The sequence below is a fragment of the Xyrauchen texanus genome, chromosome 50 (genome assembly GCF_025860055.1).
Source record: "Xyrauchen texanus isolate HMW12.3.18 chromosome 50, RBS_HiC_50CHRs, whole genome shotgun sequence".
Taxonomy (NCBI): domain Eukaryota; kingdom Metazoa; phylum Chordata; class Actinopteri; order Cypriniformes; family Catostomidae; genus Xyrauchen; species Xyrauchen texanus.
The window spans coordinates 6,493,684-6,512,780 of NC_068325.1; the positions used below are offsets into that span (position 1 = coordinate 6,493,684).

At 37.4% G+C, this 19,097-nt stretch overlaps 1 protein-coding gene across 2 annotated transcripts; it reads left to right on the forward strand.

The window, feature by feature from the left end:
- The first annotated feature begins 782 nt into the window (after positions 1 to 782).
- On the forward strand, positions 783 to 16,394 carry LOC127641333 (ladderlectin-like). Of its 2 annotated transcripts, none has more exons than XM_052124294.1 (6): positions 783 to 858; positions 988 to 1,055; positions 1,229 to 1,314; positions 1,909 to 2,031; positions 2,160 to 2,274; positions 16,252 to 16,394. In XM_052124294.1, the coding sequence occupies exons 2-6, from the start codon at positions 995 to 997 to the stop codon at positions 16,317 to 16,319; spliced, it is 453 nt and encodes a 150-aa protein (XP_051980254.1). In that variant the 5' UTR covers positions 783 to 858; positions 988 to 994; the 3' UTR covers positions 16,320 to 16,394. The 2 variants fall into 2 exon arrangements, with proteins under 2 accessions (XP_051980254.1, XP_051980253.1); XM_052124293.1 differs by lacking the exon at positions 16,252 to 16,394 and adding an exon at positions 2,458 to 2,565.
- Positions 16,395 to 19,097: the final 2,703 nt, after the last annotated feature.

The following is a 19,097-nucleotide window of genomic DNA, read 5'->3' on the forward strand; positions in this document are numbered from 1 at the left end:
TCTGTCTAACAATTATCTGGAAAGGGTAAATAAGGAATGATTGATCATTTCTTTGTTGAAAGTGCAACAGGATCTCCGGTATACTGCATATTTATTTAATGACAGGTATACATGTAAATATTAAAATGATAACCTCTCTAATGAGGATATGTAAATCTTAAATGTGCACTTGTTTTACTATTAATCGGCAAACTCATGTGATCATATGTTAATTTAATGTCTTCTCTTTTCCTCAGTGTTAAAATAATGTTGGAGAATTGATTGATTATGTAAAAATGTACTTTGACATTCAATAAATAAATAAAATGTAAATTTGAACCTTTTTATTATTTTTATTATTAGAATGTTTCCTTTACGTTCACCATTTTCAATGAAAATCTTTCCAAGGGTGTGGCATAATATCATTATTATGAAGAAGTACAATCTGATTACCACAATTAATTCATGCATAAATGTCAAATGTTTTCAGGTGGTGTTACAACCCACCCACAACAGCACTCTTTGTACTTGACTTGAATTTACAAAAGTTTGATTGAAAGTTTTAGACACATATCACAAGATGTTTTTACAGATGTTTGACTGTGATCGCTCTTCCTGAGAATCTCCAAAGCTCCATGATAATAGTGCAAATAAAGGTGTTTTATTGTTTTACTTGATAACATCTCATATTCATGTTATTGACAGGACACTTCAAGGTGAATGGTACTCAAATACATAGATCTTATCTTCAGACAATCAAATACAATTTCATCCCATGATGTTTGTTCACTCAGTGTCATTTCAATTATAAAAGTGGGGTTCTTCATGAAGCGTCACACAATTGACACTGAAGCTAAAGGCAACTATCTGAAAAACCTGGTAAGTTTTAATGCAGCACTTTACTCAACCTTTACTCAAGTAACTTTAACATTATCTTTAACATTCACTGTGTGTGCAGTATACAGCATGAGTGCAGACATATCACCTTTGCTGCTTATTCATTTCCAGGTTTATCATGGCAATGCTGAGAAATCTTCTGCTTCTTTTCTGTTTATTCTCCCTGCAGAGTGCAGCAGGTAACATTTATGCTCCATTGCAAAAACACATTATCATTCAAGTTGGAATGAACAATCACAAATTTGAGTTGTTTAGTAATGGATATGGATAACTGTAATAACTTACAATATTGATCAATAAAATATTGTTGGCTGTGAATATTGTAAGACACTAAAGTTTGTGTACCGTGCAGCTAAAAAGTGCCCATTTGGATGGAAACCTTTTGGAGTACAATGCTACAAATACTTCCCTCAGCAGGTTAACTGGCCAACAGCAGAGGTAATGTTAAACGTTGTTGAGTGTGGGGGGTGGAGTGTTCATTGTTCATGCCCAAAAGGGTTTTCAAGCTAACAAACTAGATTGCACAGCCTTAAAGCCCAGGGTATCCACGGGCATTCAAGGACCCCATGGCAGTCAAGGGCCCCTGGGAACTGGCCCCACTGGCCTGGTCGGTAATTCGTCCCTGCATAGAAGCACTACAGAATGACGTGGTTGCTTCAGAAATTGTGCTTTCATCTCACTGTTGCTTTTGATGATGCCATCGGTTAGGTTTAGTTTTAAGGAAGGGTGGTAGGAATTAACCTTAAAAAACTCATCTGTTAGGGAGACAATTTAATTGTGGCCATTTCACCATGAAACTGCCGTGAAACGTGTAACGAACACTTAATGTCTTTTTGCACAAATGTTCCCACAGTTAAGACATTTTCATTGGATCAGGCTAGAAAATAAATAATGCAGGAAACTAATAATGAGGAAAATATTGACCGACCCTAAAAAAAAAATGCTTATTAGGAATTGTTTAGGAATTTAAAAAAAACAAAACATCAAAAATACTAATACGCAATGTCACTAATACTTTTGTGTATCTTTCAGAAAAACTGTCAAACCATTGATGGAAATCTGGCATCTGTGCAGAGCAAACTGGCCAATGATTTTCTACTGAGTCTAGTTCCTGTATCCTCACGTGCTTGGATTGGCGGTCATGATGGTGAAGTAGTAAGTCATTCTACTTTTAAAATGAAGATGAAACAGAAGTCACATTGTGAAGGGACATAAATGCATGCGCATAACAATAATGCAATGACTGGATGGAGAAAAGCAGTTTTCCTGTTTTCACTCATTAGGATGGTCAATGGATGTGGACTGATGGGTCTGTATTTGACTTCACCTACTGGGGCTCTAAAGAACCGAACAATGACAACAATGTTCCTGAGAACTGCTTGGAGATCAGCCGGGACGGTAAAAAAGGAATCTGGTTTCTTGAATCTTTCAATATTTATTTATAGTCCTGGTGTGGTAGTTTCACATTCAACTGTAATATAAATAAAAACTTGTTGTACTGTTTTGTACTGTGACTTGTAATTTGGCATGCCCTATTTTAATTCAGACACAACTATTAAAGTGTATTTAATGTCCATTCAGGTGAACGCCGTTGGAACGATGAGCAGTGTTCAACTTTAATGGGCTTTCTTTGTGCTCAAAGTCTTTGAGATCATTTGTTACTTCATACATTTCAATATTATGACTGTATCTGCAAAAATAAGAATAATAAGAATAATTAAAGCTGCGAGCAGCGATGGCGGGCCCAAGCCGGTGGCACCGCCACCCCGTGCCTTTAGGGTTGCTGTGCACGATGGGCAATAACGTAACCTCGCTTTGACTGTCGAGAAGAAGATGTGTGCTGTAGAGAGCTCCAACGAACATTCATAGCGACAGCTCTCGACCTAGTTAGAAGCGTTTCTTGTTTGCATGACATGTGGACTTAATAAATCCTTATCTTGAGCCAAATAAACAAGCTGACATTCAGTACAACCAGTGTCTTTTGTTTAGAACACATACAAATGTTATTTATGTACCGTTTTTGTGCGGTACATAAATAAATAAAGCACCGTTTTTGAAGACTGCGCATGTCGCGAGCGTGCTCTACTATGTAAGAACGAGCCGATTATTGAATCTGGAAATGGGTGGGGCCTGTAAGACCTTTAGGAACCAAACGTGCAACACTCATAAATACCGGTTGTAAATCACATTCCCTCACTCGTCTTTGAGATGGCTTCACGTGTTTGGATGCGTCGGCAGTTCCATCATCCGCACACTGCATACTCGCTTCTGTGAGCAGCGCCTGGACCGAAACCTCGGTCTTCAGTTTGAGATCACCTGGGACGGCAGAGGAGGCAGACTCTGGGAGCAGCTGTTTCCAGCTCTGCGCTCTCTCAGGGCCAAAGCTACAGCTCCAGATATTCTCATTATTCATCTGGGAGGGAACAGTTTGTGTCGGGTGGGCGCAACGCCTCGATTTTCTTCGGAAATAAAGAGTGACCTGACCGAAGTCTTACAAATGTTTCCCAGAACCAGGCTGGTGTTTTCTGGCATTTTACCCCGTCTAAATTGGAGAGGACAGACTGGCAGGACTGGCTATGGCATTGAACGAAGCCGGCGGTGGATCAACGGCGCCATGTCTGGCTTCTTGGCAGAGAGGCAGATGCGCTGCATTCACCACAGAAACATCGGCTTGTTCCATCTGTGCAGAGACGGAGTCCACCTGAGACCAGAGGGAAACCAGCTTCTGCCGAGCAACCTCCGAGAAGCTCTGCAGGTGGAACTCAGAAGATGAAGCAACAAATGTCCTTTTAAGGGCAGCAACAATGGCTCTTTTAAGAGCCACATTCACTCATTCAAATAAAAAGCATTTTCCAAGTGTGTGAAATTGTTGTTCCTCACCTTACTTGATGTCAGGTTTCAGATGACTTGTTTTTAAATAAAAATGTCGATTCCTCTTATCCATTCCTTTGTAAGCATTTCAATATAACTTTCAAACCATTTAAGAATCGGTGCGCTGTTTTCTGTGCTGACCACAATCCAAAATGTGCCATAAAGCAGCGGTTCTCAAACTTTTTTGTTTTGGTTTATTTATATAAAGACACAGAGAAAATTATAAAAAAAATAACTAGGGAATCACTAAAAGCGAGAGAATTATTCTTATTTGATGATACTCTCAAAACATTCCACAACAAATCCTTGAAATTGAATGATATTCAGAACAGAACACGAATAAAAAAACGCTCTCTTTACAATCAAAATGTTTTTACATTTGCGATGTATTTGGATGCTAAACTATTCTTTATTATAGGCTTTGTACTTTACTCACGCTCCAATACCGACGTAGAAAATCATCCGCTTTACATGCGCAAAAATATGCTTGGAAACATCACAGTGGAGCGGTGCTTACTGTGAATGATACTGAATTGTACTACTGACTATTTAAACTAGGGCTGGGCGATATGGCAAAATATATTATCACGATATTTTTTTCCATATTGATCGATATCGATATTTGTTACGATATATAATTTAATAATGCTGCCCGTTTGAAAAGTATACTGATAATGATGCCTGAAGAAACCAGAAGGTTCAATAGTTGAACTATATAGTTTATTAACATAAATAAATAACAATGCAAACATTTAACTGTGCAAACATGGATTGGTTGAGAATATATTTTGTTATAAAAGAATATTGATAAACTTTAAATCTAAATGTTAACATTTTACTTTTAGCAAACATGCTTTATCTGCCTTGACAAAACAATGCAAGTTAGCTTGCCTTGTAACTTATTATAAAATATAAAACTAAAAGCTGTGACTACAGTACTATCACATCAAATTTCTTTGGCAGGGCAGCAAACATTTCAAAATGTTTGCAGAGGTACAACCAAGACAACAAATGTAAACAAGTGAACCACAAAGTCCCTGGCAGATTTAAGTACTTAACTGTCAGATAAATAAAATATTAATTGTGTACTGGTTTTAAATATCTCAAATGTTTTAGAGGTAGCAATCTGAGTAAAAAGTGCAAAATGTAAACATTGTAAACCAGTCACTATGCTACACCTTTTAGGTAGTGCTCATGTAACCCTAATTACCCTATTATAGGTTTTTTGCCAGAAAGACTAGTCTGCAAAACTTTTGGACGGAGTAACATTAACATGGGCCCGCATTTTCATACTCTCGGTGTGGTCGCTGGGATGGTACCTTTTCAGGTGACCGAAAAGGTTTTATTTGTGTTTCCGTCTTGGTTATCACCGACCGACGGCATATTTCGCAGACCGTCTTTATTTGCGCGTCGTCGCTTTTCAGATATCCAAACCACTTCCATATAATTGACGTCTTGTTACCTTTTTTGTCAACAATTTCCTCAGCTTTGGAAGATAGTTCGAGTTCGTCGTTTCCACTCATTTTTCTTTACACTCACTTTCTTCACTGCCGGTAGCTCAAACAGTGCTCTGCTAGCAAATGGGCGTGTACTTAGACGCACAAGCCAAAATCTGTGCTCTGACTGGCTGTTGTCCGTTTATTTCTGCTTTGTAATAGGCTGTTAGGTCTATCCATATCGAGTAAACATGTCAAAAGTTTATCATCGTAGTCTAAATAAATATTATCGCGATGCCATATCGAGATCGTTTTATCGCCCAGCCCTAATTTAAACAGAGTAATTTTTTATATGTTAGGTTTACTATTTTATTATTATATTTTATTGCGGATATAATGAACAGGCTGCGATGTCAAGATTGCAGTGATGGAGTGTGTGTGTGTGTGTGTATTTGTAACCTTAAGTAATCATGGTTTATTTATTCATTTATTTATTCATTTGTTCTTTTATTTATTTATTATTTAACATGCATGTGTGCATTATTAAAAGTACCATTGCAGCAACGAGAGCGGGTCTGAGCCAAATTATGTTAAAGATGTGTTCTGGTGACTGGCGTGTTTTTAAACCAATCAGATAAGAGTAAATCGAGAGTTAGCGATTAGCTCATCTGATTGGCTACATGAAGAAGGTGGACCCGCCCTCCACTTCGCACTCCCGTTGGAACTACGTCATTTCAACAACAAATGGTAGATTTATCAGAAAAATAATCAGAAAGAAAATCAATCGCAAAGATCGCAAAACAATAATTATAAAAGTGGTTGTTTGCTGCCATTTTTTTTGTTTTCTTAAAAATGTAAAACACAAGCATATATGTTTTATCACAGGTTTACAATAAAAATAAGAGTGTGATTTCAAAGCATTTTGAAATTTGATCATCATTCTCGGACGTTTTGATACGTTCGGATCGATCAGCCCATCCCTACTTTCTTTAGACATATGTTTCATGTGTTGGTTTTAATAAAGACTTCGGAGTACTCATAAAACTCACAGAGCGAAATATGCGTCACACTTTACTGCGTTCTCAACAACATGTACAAGTCTTCTTCATACGTTAAAACAACGAGAATACAGAAAATAGGCTTAGAACTCCACCTAGTGGTTATATTATAGAATTAAAGGAGAAATTACATGAGACAGCTTTATAACTTAAATGGCTTTAACTGAAATAGACTAAAGTTTAATATAACTATTCTGATAAGTGTATATTTCCAACATCATGTTTGTGTTATCCGTTTCTGTAAGTTTTTGTGACGTGTTTCAGAAAGATAATCGCTTAGACAGAGCGATAGTTTATTTTCATCTTAACCGGACATTGATCACTGCAATAATTCATAATTCAATGTATTGATACCCGATTTCTTTATCAACTGTTTGTTCAATTGAGACATAAGGGGGTGATTTCAAAGCATTTTGAAAGTGACACACTTCCTTCTGCCAGTTGGTGGCGCTATAACTTTGACTCACAGTAGTCACATCCATGTGACACACTGCTGAAGTTTCATCGAGATCAGTTAATATATGCAAAAGTTATAACACACTTCCTTGCTTTTATGCTTCCTTTGTGTGCTTTTTGGAGCTTCAAAGTTCATTTGCAATGTGTTCCACATTCAAACCAAAATATCTGACTCTAGGTCAAAGTATGAAACCAATACCCCACTTTTGTCTGAAGGTGGCGCTACTGAGCCCCTGCACCAGGCATCAAAAAAGAAAATTCAAGTTTGAAGAGCTGCCACAACAACAGTATTTAAGATATCAATAATCCTTTCACACGTCTACATCTGCCGGGTGTTTACATTATACACATAAAGTTTGAAGTAAATCGTGTAACAATAAGTGGGTGATTTTAAAGCATTTTGAAAGTGACACACTTCCTTCTGCCAGTTGGTGGCGCTATAACTTTGACTCACAATAGTCACATCCATGCGATCGGCCTCTTACAGCGAACACACCGCTGAAGTTTCATCGAGATCAATTAATGTATGCAGAAGTTATAACACTCTGACTGTTTCTCGTTTCTCGCCATCATTTCGTTTCCTCGCCACGGCCAAACCGTTAGAGATATCAAAAATCTGCCAGCAATTTTTCATGCTCAATGTCTTGACATCATGCTGACCGAGTTTCGTGGCGATTGGTGGAATTCTCTGGGAGGATTATTCCAAATTCCATTGCCTGCGTTTTTCAAACAACCCTAAATAGATGGTTTCCTGTTGGTCTGGGGTAAAAAGTAAAAGTATGAAGGATATATGAAACGATGAGATCTATATGTGTACCCAGTTTCATATTATTACATGCAAGCGTGTTTGAGTTATAGACCAAGTTTTCGGACCCTGTTCCAGGGGCGCTGTCGAGCCCCTGCCACGCCGGGTACCAGCTTCAGCCCGGCCCTAATGACCGCAGGTTCTGACCCGTGTGCAAAGTTTCAAGAGTTTTTGAGCATGTTAAGAGCCCCAAAAGTGCCCGTAAGTCGTAAAAAAAATAAAAAAATAAATAAATAATAATAATAAATATAGCTGCGAGCAGCGATGGCGAGCCCAAGCCAGTGGCACCGCCACCCGTGCCTTTAGGGTCAGCTGTGCACGATGGGCAATAACGTAACCTCGCTTTGACCGTCGAGAAGGCGTGTGCTGTAGAGCTCGCATCAGCGTGGGCTCTGCAAAAGTTCGCATGGAGGGCACATATCAACCACAAAGTATGCGTGAGCACCCTTCCGATACCTAAAATGAAAAATGAGACACCCTACGGTCTCATGGAGTTAATGGACACACGAAATAAGTACACAAGACTGAAAATTCATATGAAGTGTGCCATTTGAGACAGGGACAGTGCCTAGGACCGTGAACCACAATAGTCACATCTATGAGGTAATTCAAATGTAGAATAATTTTTGATGTCATAGGTCAATATCTTTTGCAGCACTTAAGCGTGTTAATCCAGAAGGCCAGTATTTATCCGGAGGTCTCTGTTCAGGTTTATTAATGTAATTATAATTTACGCACTGCTGAAGTTTCATCGAGATCAGTTAATGTATGCAGAAGTTATAACACACTTCCTTGCTTTTATGCTGCCTTTATGTGCTTTTTGGAGCTTCAAAGTTCATTTGCAATGTGTTCCACATTCAAACCAAAATATCTGACTTTCTGTTGGTCTGTTTGTTCACTTGAGACATAAGAGGGTGATTTAAAAGCATTTTGAAAGTGACACACTCCCTTCTGCCAGTTGGTGGCGCTATAACTTTGTCTCACAATAGTCACATCCATGTGACACACTGCTGAAGTTTCATCGAGATCAGTTAATGTATGCAGAAGTTATAACACACTTCCTTGCTTTTAAGCTGCCTTTATGTGCTTTTTGGAGCTTCAAAGTTCATTTGCAATGTGTTCCACATTCAAACCAAAATATCTGATTTTCTGTTGGTCTGTTTGTTCACTTGAGACATAAGAGGGTGATTTCAAAGCATTTTGAAAGTGACACACTTCCTTCTGCCAGTTGGTGGCGCTATAACTTTGACTCACAGTAGTCATATCTATGCGACCGGCCTCTTCCAGTAAACACACTGCTGAAGTTTCATCGAGATCAGTTAATGTATGCAGAAGTTATAACACACTCCCTTCTTTTATGTTACTTTTGATGTGCTTTTTGGAGCTTCAAAGTTAATTTGAAATGTGTTCCACATTCAAACCAAAATATCTGATTTTCTGTTGGTCTGTTTGTTCACTTGAGACATAAGAGGGTGATTTCAAAGCATTTTGAAAGTGACACACTTCCTTCTGCCAGTTGGTGGCGCTATAACTTTGACTCACAGTAGTCACATCCATGCGACCGGCCTCTTCCGCAAACACACTGCTGAAGTTTCATCGAGATCAGTTAATGTATGCAGAAGTTATAACACACTCCCTTCTTTTATGTTACTTTTGATGTGCTTTTTGGAGCTTCAAAGTTAATTTGAAATGTGTTCCACATTCAAACCAAAATATCTGACTTTCTGTTGGTCTGAGCTAATGACTGTAAATTAGAAAGTTGTTCGGCCCGACGAGATCTAGAAGTGTTCGAGTTTCATATTATTAGATGCAAGCATGTTTGATATATGGACAAGTGTTTGAATCCCATTCCAGGTGTCGCTGTCGAGCCCCCTGCCACGCCCGGGTACCAGATTCAGCCCGGCCCTGATGGCCGCGGGTTCTGACCTGTGTGCAAAGTTTCAAGAGTTTTCGAGCATGTTAAGGGCCCCAAAAGTCCCAGAAACCTTGAAAAACAATCAAACAATCAAAAGCAAATCTAAACCCAACAGAGAACCCCCCTCCCTCCCACACACACACACACACACACACAAAAAAAAATTTGGCAGGCCCATTCTGTCTGTCAGACAGAGAGACACTGAGAGAAAAAACACAGAAAGGGAGGAGGAGGGGTCACTCAGAAAGAGAAAAATTTTAAGAAATCCACATTCAAACCACAATATCTGACATTCTGTTGGTCGGAGCTAATGACTGTAAATTAGAAAGTTGTTCGGCTCGACGAGAACAATATACACGCCGAGTTTTGTAACTGTAGATAGAACTAACTAAGTTATAACACACTTCATGTGTCCTTTTTAGTCATAAATCAATTTCCTCGCCACGGCCAAACCGTTCGAGATATCAAAAATCCGTCCGAATGTAGCATCCTCAATGTCTTGACTTCATGCCGACCGAGTTTGGTGGCGATTGGATTCATTCTCTAGGCGGAATATATATAATTCCAGAGCACGTGTTTCCAAACAACCCATAATAGCCGACTTACTGTTGGGCTGGCGTAAAACTTAGAGCACGAAAGTTGTTCGGCCCGACGAGACCTACAAGTGTACCGAGTTTCATATCATTACATGCAAGCATGTTTGATATATGGACAAGTGTTTGAATCCCATTCCAGGGGCGCTGTCGAGCCCCCTGCCACGCCCGGTACCATCTTCGGTCCGACCCTGATGGCCGCGGGTTCCGACCCGTGTGCAAAGTTTCAAGAGTTTTCGAGCACGTTAAGGGCCCCAAAACCTTGAAAAACAAAAAATAAAAGCATTTTCACTCCTCAGCAAAATCAGCACCCTCCCCCAGACACAGAGAGACGTAGGGTCAGTGAGAGAGGGAGAGAAAATTCTCCAAAACATCCACATTCAAACCACAATATCTGACTTTCTGTTGGTCTGAGCTAATGACTGTAAATTAGAAAGTTGTCCGGCTCGATGAGAACAATATAATTCCTGAGTTTTGTGACTGTGGGTCAAAGTGTAAAGCAACCCCCACTTTTGTCAAAGGTGGCGCTACTGAGCCCCTGCACCACGCCCGTTTCTGAAACTTTGCACATGTGTACTGGCTAATAAATGTGATGTGTCTGTCGAGTTTCATGCAATTTCAAGTATGCTAAGAGTCTCAAAAGCATCAAAAAAGAATATTCGAGTTTGAAGCGTTGCCGCTGGCGACAGTATCGAAGATATCAATAATCCTTTCACATGTCTACATCTGCCGTGTGTTTACATTATACACCTAAAGTTTTAAGTAAATCGGGTAAAAATAAGTGGGTGATTTCAAAGCATTTTGAAAGTGACACACTTCCTTCTGCCAGTTGGTGGCGCTATAACTTTGACTGACAATAGTCACATCCATGCGATCGGCTTCTTCCAGCGATAACGCTGCTGCGGTTTCATGGAGATCAATTAATGTATGCAGAAGTTATAACACACTTCCTGTTTCTCTTTTCGCGCCATCATTTCGTTTCCTCGCCACGGCCAAACCGTTAGAGATATCAAAAATCTGCCGGCAATTTTTCATGCTCAATGTCTTGACATCATGCTGACCGAGTTTGGTGGCGATTGGTGGAATTCTCTGGGAGGAGTATTCCAAATTCCATTGCGTGCGTTTTTCAAACAACCCTAAATAGACGGTTTCCTGTTGGTCTTGGGTAAAAAGTAAAAGTATGAAGGATATATGAAACGATGAGATCTATACGTGCACCGAGTTTCATATTATTACATGCAAGCGTGTTTGAGTTATAGACCAAGTTTTCGGACCCTGTTCCAGGGGCGCTGTCGAGCCCCCTGCCACGCTCGGGTACCAGCTTCAGCCCGGCCCTGATGGCCGTGGGTTCTGACCCGTATGCAAAGTTTCAAGAGTTTTTGAGCACGTTAAGAGCCCCAAAAGTGCCCCAATAGTCGTAAAAATAATAATAATAATAATAATAATAATCCTAACGAAAACAATAGGGTCCTACGCACTTTGTGCTTGGGCCCTAATAATAATAATAATAATAATAATAATCCTAACGAAAACAATAGTGTCCTGCGCACTTTGTGCTTGGACCCTAATTCTGTAACTTTAATTTGAGACTGTATATCTTTCAGTATATAAAAAGAAATCTCTGAAAGACTCTTAAATCATTAAAAGCATTGAAAAACTAATCTTGTGCCGTGTGGAGTTTAACTCAAGTTACATAAAACATGTAAATATACTGTATATATATATATATATATATATATATATATATATATGGGTTTCTTCAACTTCAGGCAATTTCATGACCCAAGTGTTGATTTAAAAAAATATATATATATTAAATAATTTTTTTTTATTAAAAATCTGTTTTTATATGAAGGTCTTGTTAAAACTGAATTATAAACTTTTACCAGGCCGTCATCCTTTCTTTTTTGGTACTTTTCAATTACTTTTATGTACAGATTTGACTGTTTAGTCTTGTTTTACCCAGACTTTCAGTATTATACTATGAAAATTCATTATAAAAAATACAAATTATAGGTTTATAGTGTTTAAAGCATGCGCAGTGCCTGTTGGTAGCACATTCTGAGAGGTAGGCAGGGGATTTCCCGCTAGAGCAGTCACCAAGACGAAACCCTGCGACACGCCTTTGACCTGATTATTGCCAAGCCTGTGAGACATGTCTACGTCTTGCAGTTCCTAAAGTATGTAGGGTTTCTGTGCACAAATTAATTTCAGAAATTGTTCTCTGCTTGCTTTTATTATAATTTTTTAAAATACTAGTTGGGTTTCCATCCAACTATTTTATAAAAAAAAAAAAAACTTACAAAAATTTAATTGTGAATAGCCTAAAAAATCCTGAATGGAAATGCTTGATATGCCAATAAACTCTAAAATTCACTATAAATGTAATGCGCTAGGCAGAGAGGTGGATTTTCTAGAGTTTCACACAAGTTAAACTATGCATTAAGGTGATGAAAATAGTTTATTTGCTAAACGACTACATGTTTTGACCATTGGTGCGCATGTTATGAGTGTGGGAGAGCTTGATGTGACTGGCCTAACAACAGGTCCAACCTAGGCACACAATTCTTTGAACAAAGCCCTTGACGTTGGGAAATGTTTAACCCAAAGTGGGTCCTCACAATATACCAGAACAGTTTTGAGTGCGGGTGCTCCCAGATATGCGCAGGCTGGTGGAGCGTGGGCATAGCAGTTCATTTCAGCCCTCTTTATATCAGATATTACACTTATTACGTGGCGTCTCCTGTCAGAATTTTATAAAACACGGTGTAATTGTTCCAATCCTGCAAATAAAGTAATTCAGCTGCTCCATCGTGACAAGGCGGGCTCCCTCAAGATAACGTGATGGTTAGATATACTGGATGGAAACGGGCAAGGATTTATATTTTCCTTATTCGAATTTTGTCTAATTTTTACAAAATGCAAACTGTTCCAATGGAAACCCTTGAAGTGAGAGGCTGTCACAAAACATCTTTATTTAATAAAACAGACAATAACAGTTCATATGCACAGTCAATACATCAGTGATATATCCTCGTCCAATAGAGGCAGCCATTTCTATCGACATTAGGATGCGCTTGTCATTTAAAGTCACATAAACAGCAACTTCAACAGTTTTTTTAAGCACACAAAACATTTGTTTAATAAAATAAACAGCCAAATTGTCACAAAACATTATAATAACAATTTGAAACTCATATACAAACATGTTTAAGGCACACACACACACACACACAAACACACACGCAAACAACACACAAACAACACACACACACACTTAAACACTCACACACACTAATTAATGTCCCTTATATCTTCCCTTAACAGGGTGGACATACTTGACCACATATGACACACCACAAAAGAAAGGAAAATATAAATAAAACAAAAGAGTTACACACTTCAAACAGCTGTGTGTGTGTGTGTGTGTGTGTGTGTGTGTGTGTGTGATATCATTTCATAAGATATATCTTCAATTAAAGGTCATTGTATCATGAAAAATCAGAGTGGACAATAAATCAAGGGACACTGTGAGAATGTAACACTAAACTCTTAAATGCATTATTAAATTATTCAGCACTTATGTTTGTCAAAGATGTTCTGGGGGACATGTGGAAACAGTGCAATAGTTGAAAATGAAGTCATTGAAGTATTTGAAAGTACAAGAAAGAACACATTTTACTATGCTGTAATGCAAAGCATATTATATTTTAGCTGAGAATTACATACATTTAAGACTTTAAACATTTGTACTAAGCATATCAAAATTGTAATCGGTTTAAAATGGAAGTCTATCTAACAATTATCTGGAAAGGGTAATTAAGGAATGATTGATCATTTCTTTGTTGAAAGTGCAACAGGATCTCCGGTATACTGCATATTTATTTAATGACAGGTATACATGTAAATATTAAAATGATAAACTCTCTGAGGATATGTAAATCTTAAATGTGCACTTGTTTTACTATTAATCGGCAAACTCATGTGATCATATGTTAATTTAATGTCTTCTCTTTTCCTCAGTGTTAAAATAATGTTGGAGAATTGATTGATTATGTAAAAATGTACTTTGACATTCAATAAATAAATAAAATGTAAATTTGAATCTTTTTATTATTTTTATTATTAGAATGTTTCCTTTACGTTCACCATTTTCAATGAAAATCTTTCCAAGGGTGTGGCATAATATCATTATTATGAACAAGTACAATCTGATTACCACAATTAATTCATGCATAAATGTCAAATGTTTTCAGGTGGTGTTACAACCCACCCACAACAGCACTCTTTGTACTTGACTTGAATTTACAAAAGTTTGATTGAAAGTTTTAGACACATATCACAAGATGTTTTTACAGATGTTTGACTGTGATCGCTCTTCCTGAGAATCTCCAAAGCTCCATGATAATAGTGCAAATAAAGGTGTTTTATTGTTTTACTTGATAACATCTCATATTCATGTTATTGACAGGACACTTCAAGGTGAATGGTACTCAAATACATAGATCTTATCTTCAGACAATCAAATACAATTTCATCCCATGATGTTTGTTCACTCAGTGTCATTTCAATTATAAAAGTGGGGTTCTTCATGAAGCGTCACACAATTGACACTGAAGCTAAAGGCAACTATCTGAAAAACCTGGTAAGTTTTTAATGCAGCACTTTACTCAACCTTTACTCAAGTAACTTTAACATTATCTTTAACATTCACTGTGTGTGCAGTATACAGCATGAGTGCAGACATATCACCTTTGCTGCTTATTCATTTCCAGGTTTATCATGGCAATGCTGAGAAATCTTCTGCTTCTTTTCTGTTTATTCTCCTGCAGAGTGCAGCAGGTAACATTTATGCTCCATTGCAAAAACACATTATCATTCAAGTTGGAATGAACAATCACAAATTTGAGTTGTTTAGTAATGGATATGGATAACTGTAATAACTTACAATATTGATCAATAAAATATTGTTGGCTGTGAATATTGTAAGACACTAAAGTTTGTGTACCGTGCAGCTAAAAAGTGCCCATTTGGATGGAAACCTTTTGGAGTACAATGCTACAAATACTTCCCTCAGCAGGTTAACTGGCCAACAGCAGAGGTAATGTTAAACGTTGTTGAGTGTGGGGGGTGGAGTGTTCATTGTTCATGCCCAAACGGGTTTTCAAGCTAACAAACTAGATTGCACAGCCTTAAAGCCCAGGGTATCCACGGGCATTCAAGGACCCCATGGCAGTCAAGGGCCCCTGGGAACTGGCCCCACTGGCCTGGTCGGTAATTCGTCCCTGCATAGAAGCACTACAGAATGACGTGGTTGCTTCAGAAATTGTGCTTTCATCTCACTGTTGCTTTTGATGATGCCATTGGTTAGGTTTAGTTTTAAGGAAGGGTGGTAGGAATTAACCTTAAAAAACTCATCTGTTAGGGAGACAATTTAATTGTGGCCATTTCACATCGAAACTGCCGTGAAACGTGTAACGAACACTTAATGTCTTTTTGCACAAATGTTCCCACAGTTAAGACATTTTCATGAGATCAGGCTAGAAAATAAATAATGCAGGAAACTAATAATGAGGAAAATATTGACCGACCCTAAAAAAAAAATGCTTATTAGGAATTGTTTAGAAATTTAAAAAAACAAAACATCAAAAATACTAATACGCAATGTCACTAATACTTTTGTGTATCTTTCAGAAAAACTGTCAAACCATTGATGGAAATCTGGCATCTGTGCAGAGCAAACTGGACAATGATTTTCTACTGAGTCTAGTTCCTGTATCCTCACGTGCTTGGATTGGCGGTCATGATGGTGAAGTAGTAAGTCATTCTACTTTTAAAATGAAGATGAAACAGAAGTCACATTGTGAAGGGACATAAATGCATGCGCATAACAATAATGCAATGACTGGATGGAGAAAAGCAGTTTTCCTGTTTTCACTCATTAGGATGGTCAATGGATGTGGACTGATGGGTCTGTATTTGACTTCACCTACTGGGGCTCTAAAGAACCGAACAATAACAACAATGTTCCTGAGAACTGCTTGGAGATCAGCCGGACGGTAAAAAGGAATCTGGTTTCTTGAATCTTTCAATATTTATTTATAGTCCTGGTGTGGTAGTTTCACATTCAACTGTAATATAAATAAAAACTTGTTGTACTGTTTTGTACTGTGACTTGTAATTTGGCATGCCCTATTTTAATTCAGACACAACTATTAAAGTGTATTTAATGTCCATTCAGGTGAACGCCGTTGGAACGATGAGCAGTGTTCAACTTTAATGGGCTTTCTTTGTGCTCAAAGTCTTTGAGATCATTTGTTACTTCATACATTTCAATATTATGACTGTATCTGCAAAAATAAGAATAATAAGAATAATTCTGTAACTTTAATTTGAGACTGTATATCTTTCAGTATATAAAAGAAATCTCTGAAAGACTCTTAAATCATTAAAAGCATTGAAAAACTAATCTTGTGCCGTGTGGAGTTTAACTCAAAGTTACATAAAACATGTAAATATACTGTATATATATATATATATATATATATATATATATATATATATATATATATATATGGGTTTCTTCAACTTCAGGCAATTTCATGTCCCAAGTGTTGATTTAAAAAAAATATATATATTAAATAATTTTTTTTATTAAAAATCTGTTTTTATATGAAGGTCTTGTTAAAACTGAATTATAAACTTTTTACCAGGCCGTCATCCTTTCTTTTTTGGTACTTTTCAATTACTTTTATGTACAGATTTGACTGTTTAGTCTTGTTTTACCCAGACTTTCAGTATTATACTATGAAAATTCATTATAAAAAATACAAATTATCGGTTTATAGTGTTTAAAACTAAGATCATGTAAATAAATAGCGAAATAAACATAAACCATTTCAATATATAAATATACATATATTATTATTATTTAATTTTTTTCAAAAGTTATGACTTTTGGTCAATTCCACCACACCAAACAAATTTTGCCCTAAATTTATTTTCAAAAGTTAGTGTATTTGTTTCAGTTTACAAAAGTGCCAGTGAAGAGCATGCTTGAGATGTAAAATGAGAAAATAAAGAAAATATCACTAGTGAATATTTTTATTGGCTGTCATTTACAATCAAGCTGCAATTTTATCAAAATATCCTCTTGAGATCCAGTCATTCATTGCTGTCTTTTGTAGAGGAAATGTTGTTTTTTTTTATATATATTTCTCTAAGACCCTCCTTGCCACCGTTGTACATCTCAGGGTATCTTAAAGCAGACACAACGGGCTTTTCAGAGACACCAAATGTTTTGTGATTTGGCCACGAGGACTTCCTCTCCTTGGTCTTTAAAAATGTTTGACTTCACAATTTAGCACATTTAATGTATGGTGACATATGTCCTGTTTTGTTTTTGTTTGTTTGTTTTTTTGGACCAGAAAAAGAGTTTCAAAATTGGCTAAAAATCTCCAGAATTTGGCTTTGTCTTCATATCATGTACTCTCTACGGTTCACTGAGTTCACTGGTTTATATAGTCCTGGAGGTCATTAAAGGGATAGTTTCCCCCAAAATACAATTCTCTCATCATTTACTCACCCTCATGCCATCCAGATGTGTTTGACTTTCTTTCTTCTGTTGAACATAAACAACGATTTTTAGATGAATATTACAGCTCTGTAAGTCTTAACAATGCAAGTGAATGGATCCCAAAATTTCAATACTCCAAAAGTACATGTATAGAGATTCTCTCTAAAACCAAAGCAACAAAAATTTAGCTTCTGACACGATTGGATATTTGCTCACCATATTTTGCACTGTACATTTACTTTGCTGCTGTTATGTATACCCTGTCTTGTTCCACCGTTGCCCTTTTGTTTACCATTTTTGTCACTTTTTGCATTCCTTAGTTTTCACTTTTGTCCCGTATGTAACTCCATAGTCTCTTTGTTAGCGTTCGTGTTTTCCGTCATTGCTTTCACCTGTCCCTCGTTAACTTGCCACTTGCCTCTGTTGCTTCCCTCGTTATCTTGTTTGGTGTTCTGTTTGTTCATTGGCCCCTTACTTGTCTATCGTTGAATGTTGTTGTGCGTAGTTTATGCTTGCCCCCATGCCCCCATGCCCCCATGCCCCCATGCCCCCGTGTTCCTTTTGCCCATCGTGGTAGTTTTGTTTGTTCATGCCTGTTTGTTTCCTTTTATCAATAAACCCGCATTTGGATCCTCATCCCTTGTCTGACTCCGACCTCATTCGTAACAGCTGCTAAATGTGAAAATACAAATGCATTTAAATACAACTTATACTATTAAACTTTGTGAAAATACTGTGTGTCACACTGCACCCATGTTAGTTTTAAATGCTCTTCCCAGATGCAGGACCATTGAACTGGTTTGTCCCGTAATTATATCAATTGTCTTTTGCTGCTCTCAGTGGTGCCTTTTTAACTCCTGATATCAAATCATTTCAATTAAAATTATTAAGTAGGTAAATCATATACTGTACACGATTCTTAGGCTACAATGTCTAATATCGTATTATAAAGCCTTTGTATTTTATTAATTTGTGTTAATGTAAAGTATTACCCATTTTACTAGGAGGGTCATTCCTACAATTCGGTGACATTTCGGCTTTAAAACTTAATACATGAATTTGAAAGTATCCTTATGTTTCATCATTAACTCTTTCATATGTATCATTACATATTTGTGATGGTTAAAGCTGAATGTATCCCTTGTTAAACCCTTGTTATTAATGAGTGGTGTAGTGGTCTAATGCACATAACTGGTAAACTGGTAATCAGAAAGTCGCTGGTTCAATCCCCACAGCCACCACCATTGTGTCCTTGAGTAAGACAGTGCACTTATTACAGGGACAATCCCCCTGGAGCAACCTGGAGTTAACTCCAGGTTGGGGGGGTTTGTCCCTGTAGTAAGTGCACTGTAAGTCGCTTTGGATAAAAGTGTCTGCCAAATGCATAAATATAATATAAATATAAATATAATATAATGACACCTGTGGCAGTTAAGTGAACTGCAGCCTGTTGCACTAGCTCGGACCAAAACAATGACGTAACAAACAAAGAGACTGAAGCGTGATTCACC

Coding starts and splice junctions, on each gene's coding strand:
- LOC127641333 (XM_052124294.1), top strand. CDS start 995: ATGGCAATGCTGAGAAATCTTCTGCTTCTTTTCTGTTTATTCTCCCTG. Junction 1,056..1,228: donor CTCCCTGCAGAGTGCAGCAG/GTAACATTTATG, acceptor TGTACCGTGCAG/CTAAAAAGTGCCCATTTGGA. Junction 1,315..1,908: donor TTAACTGGCCAACAGCAGAG/GTAATGTTAAAC, acceptor TGTATCTTTCAG/AAAAACTGTCAAACCATTGA.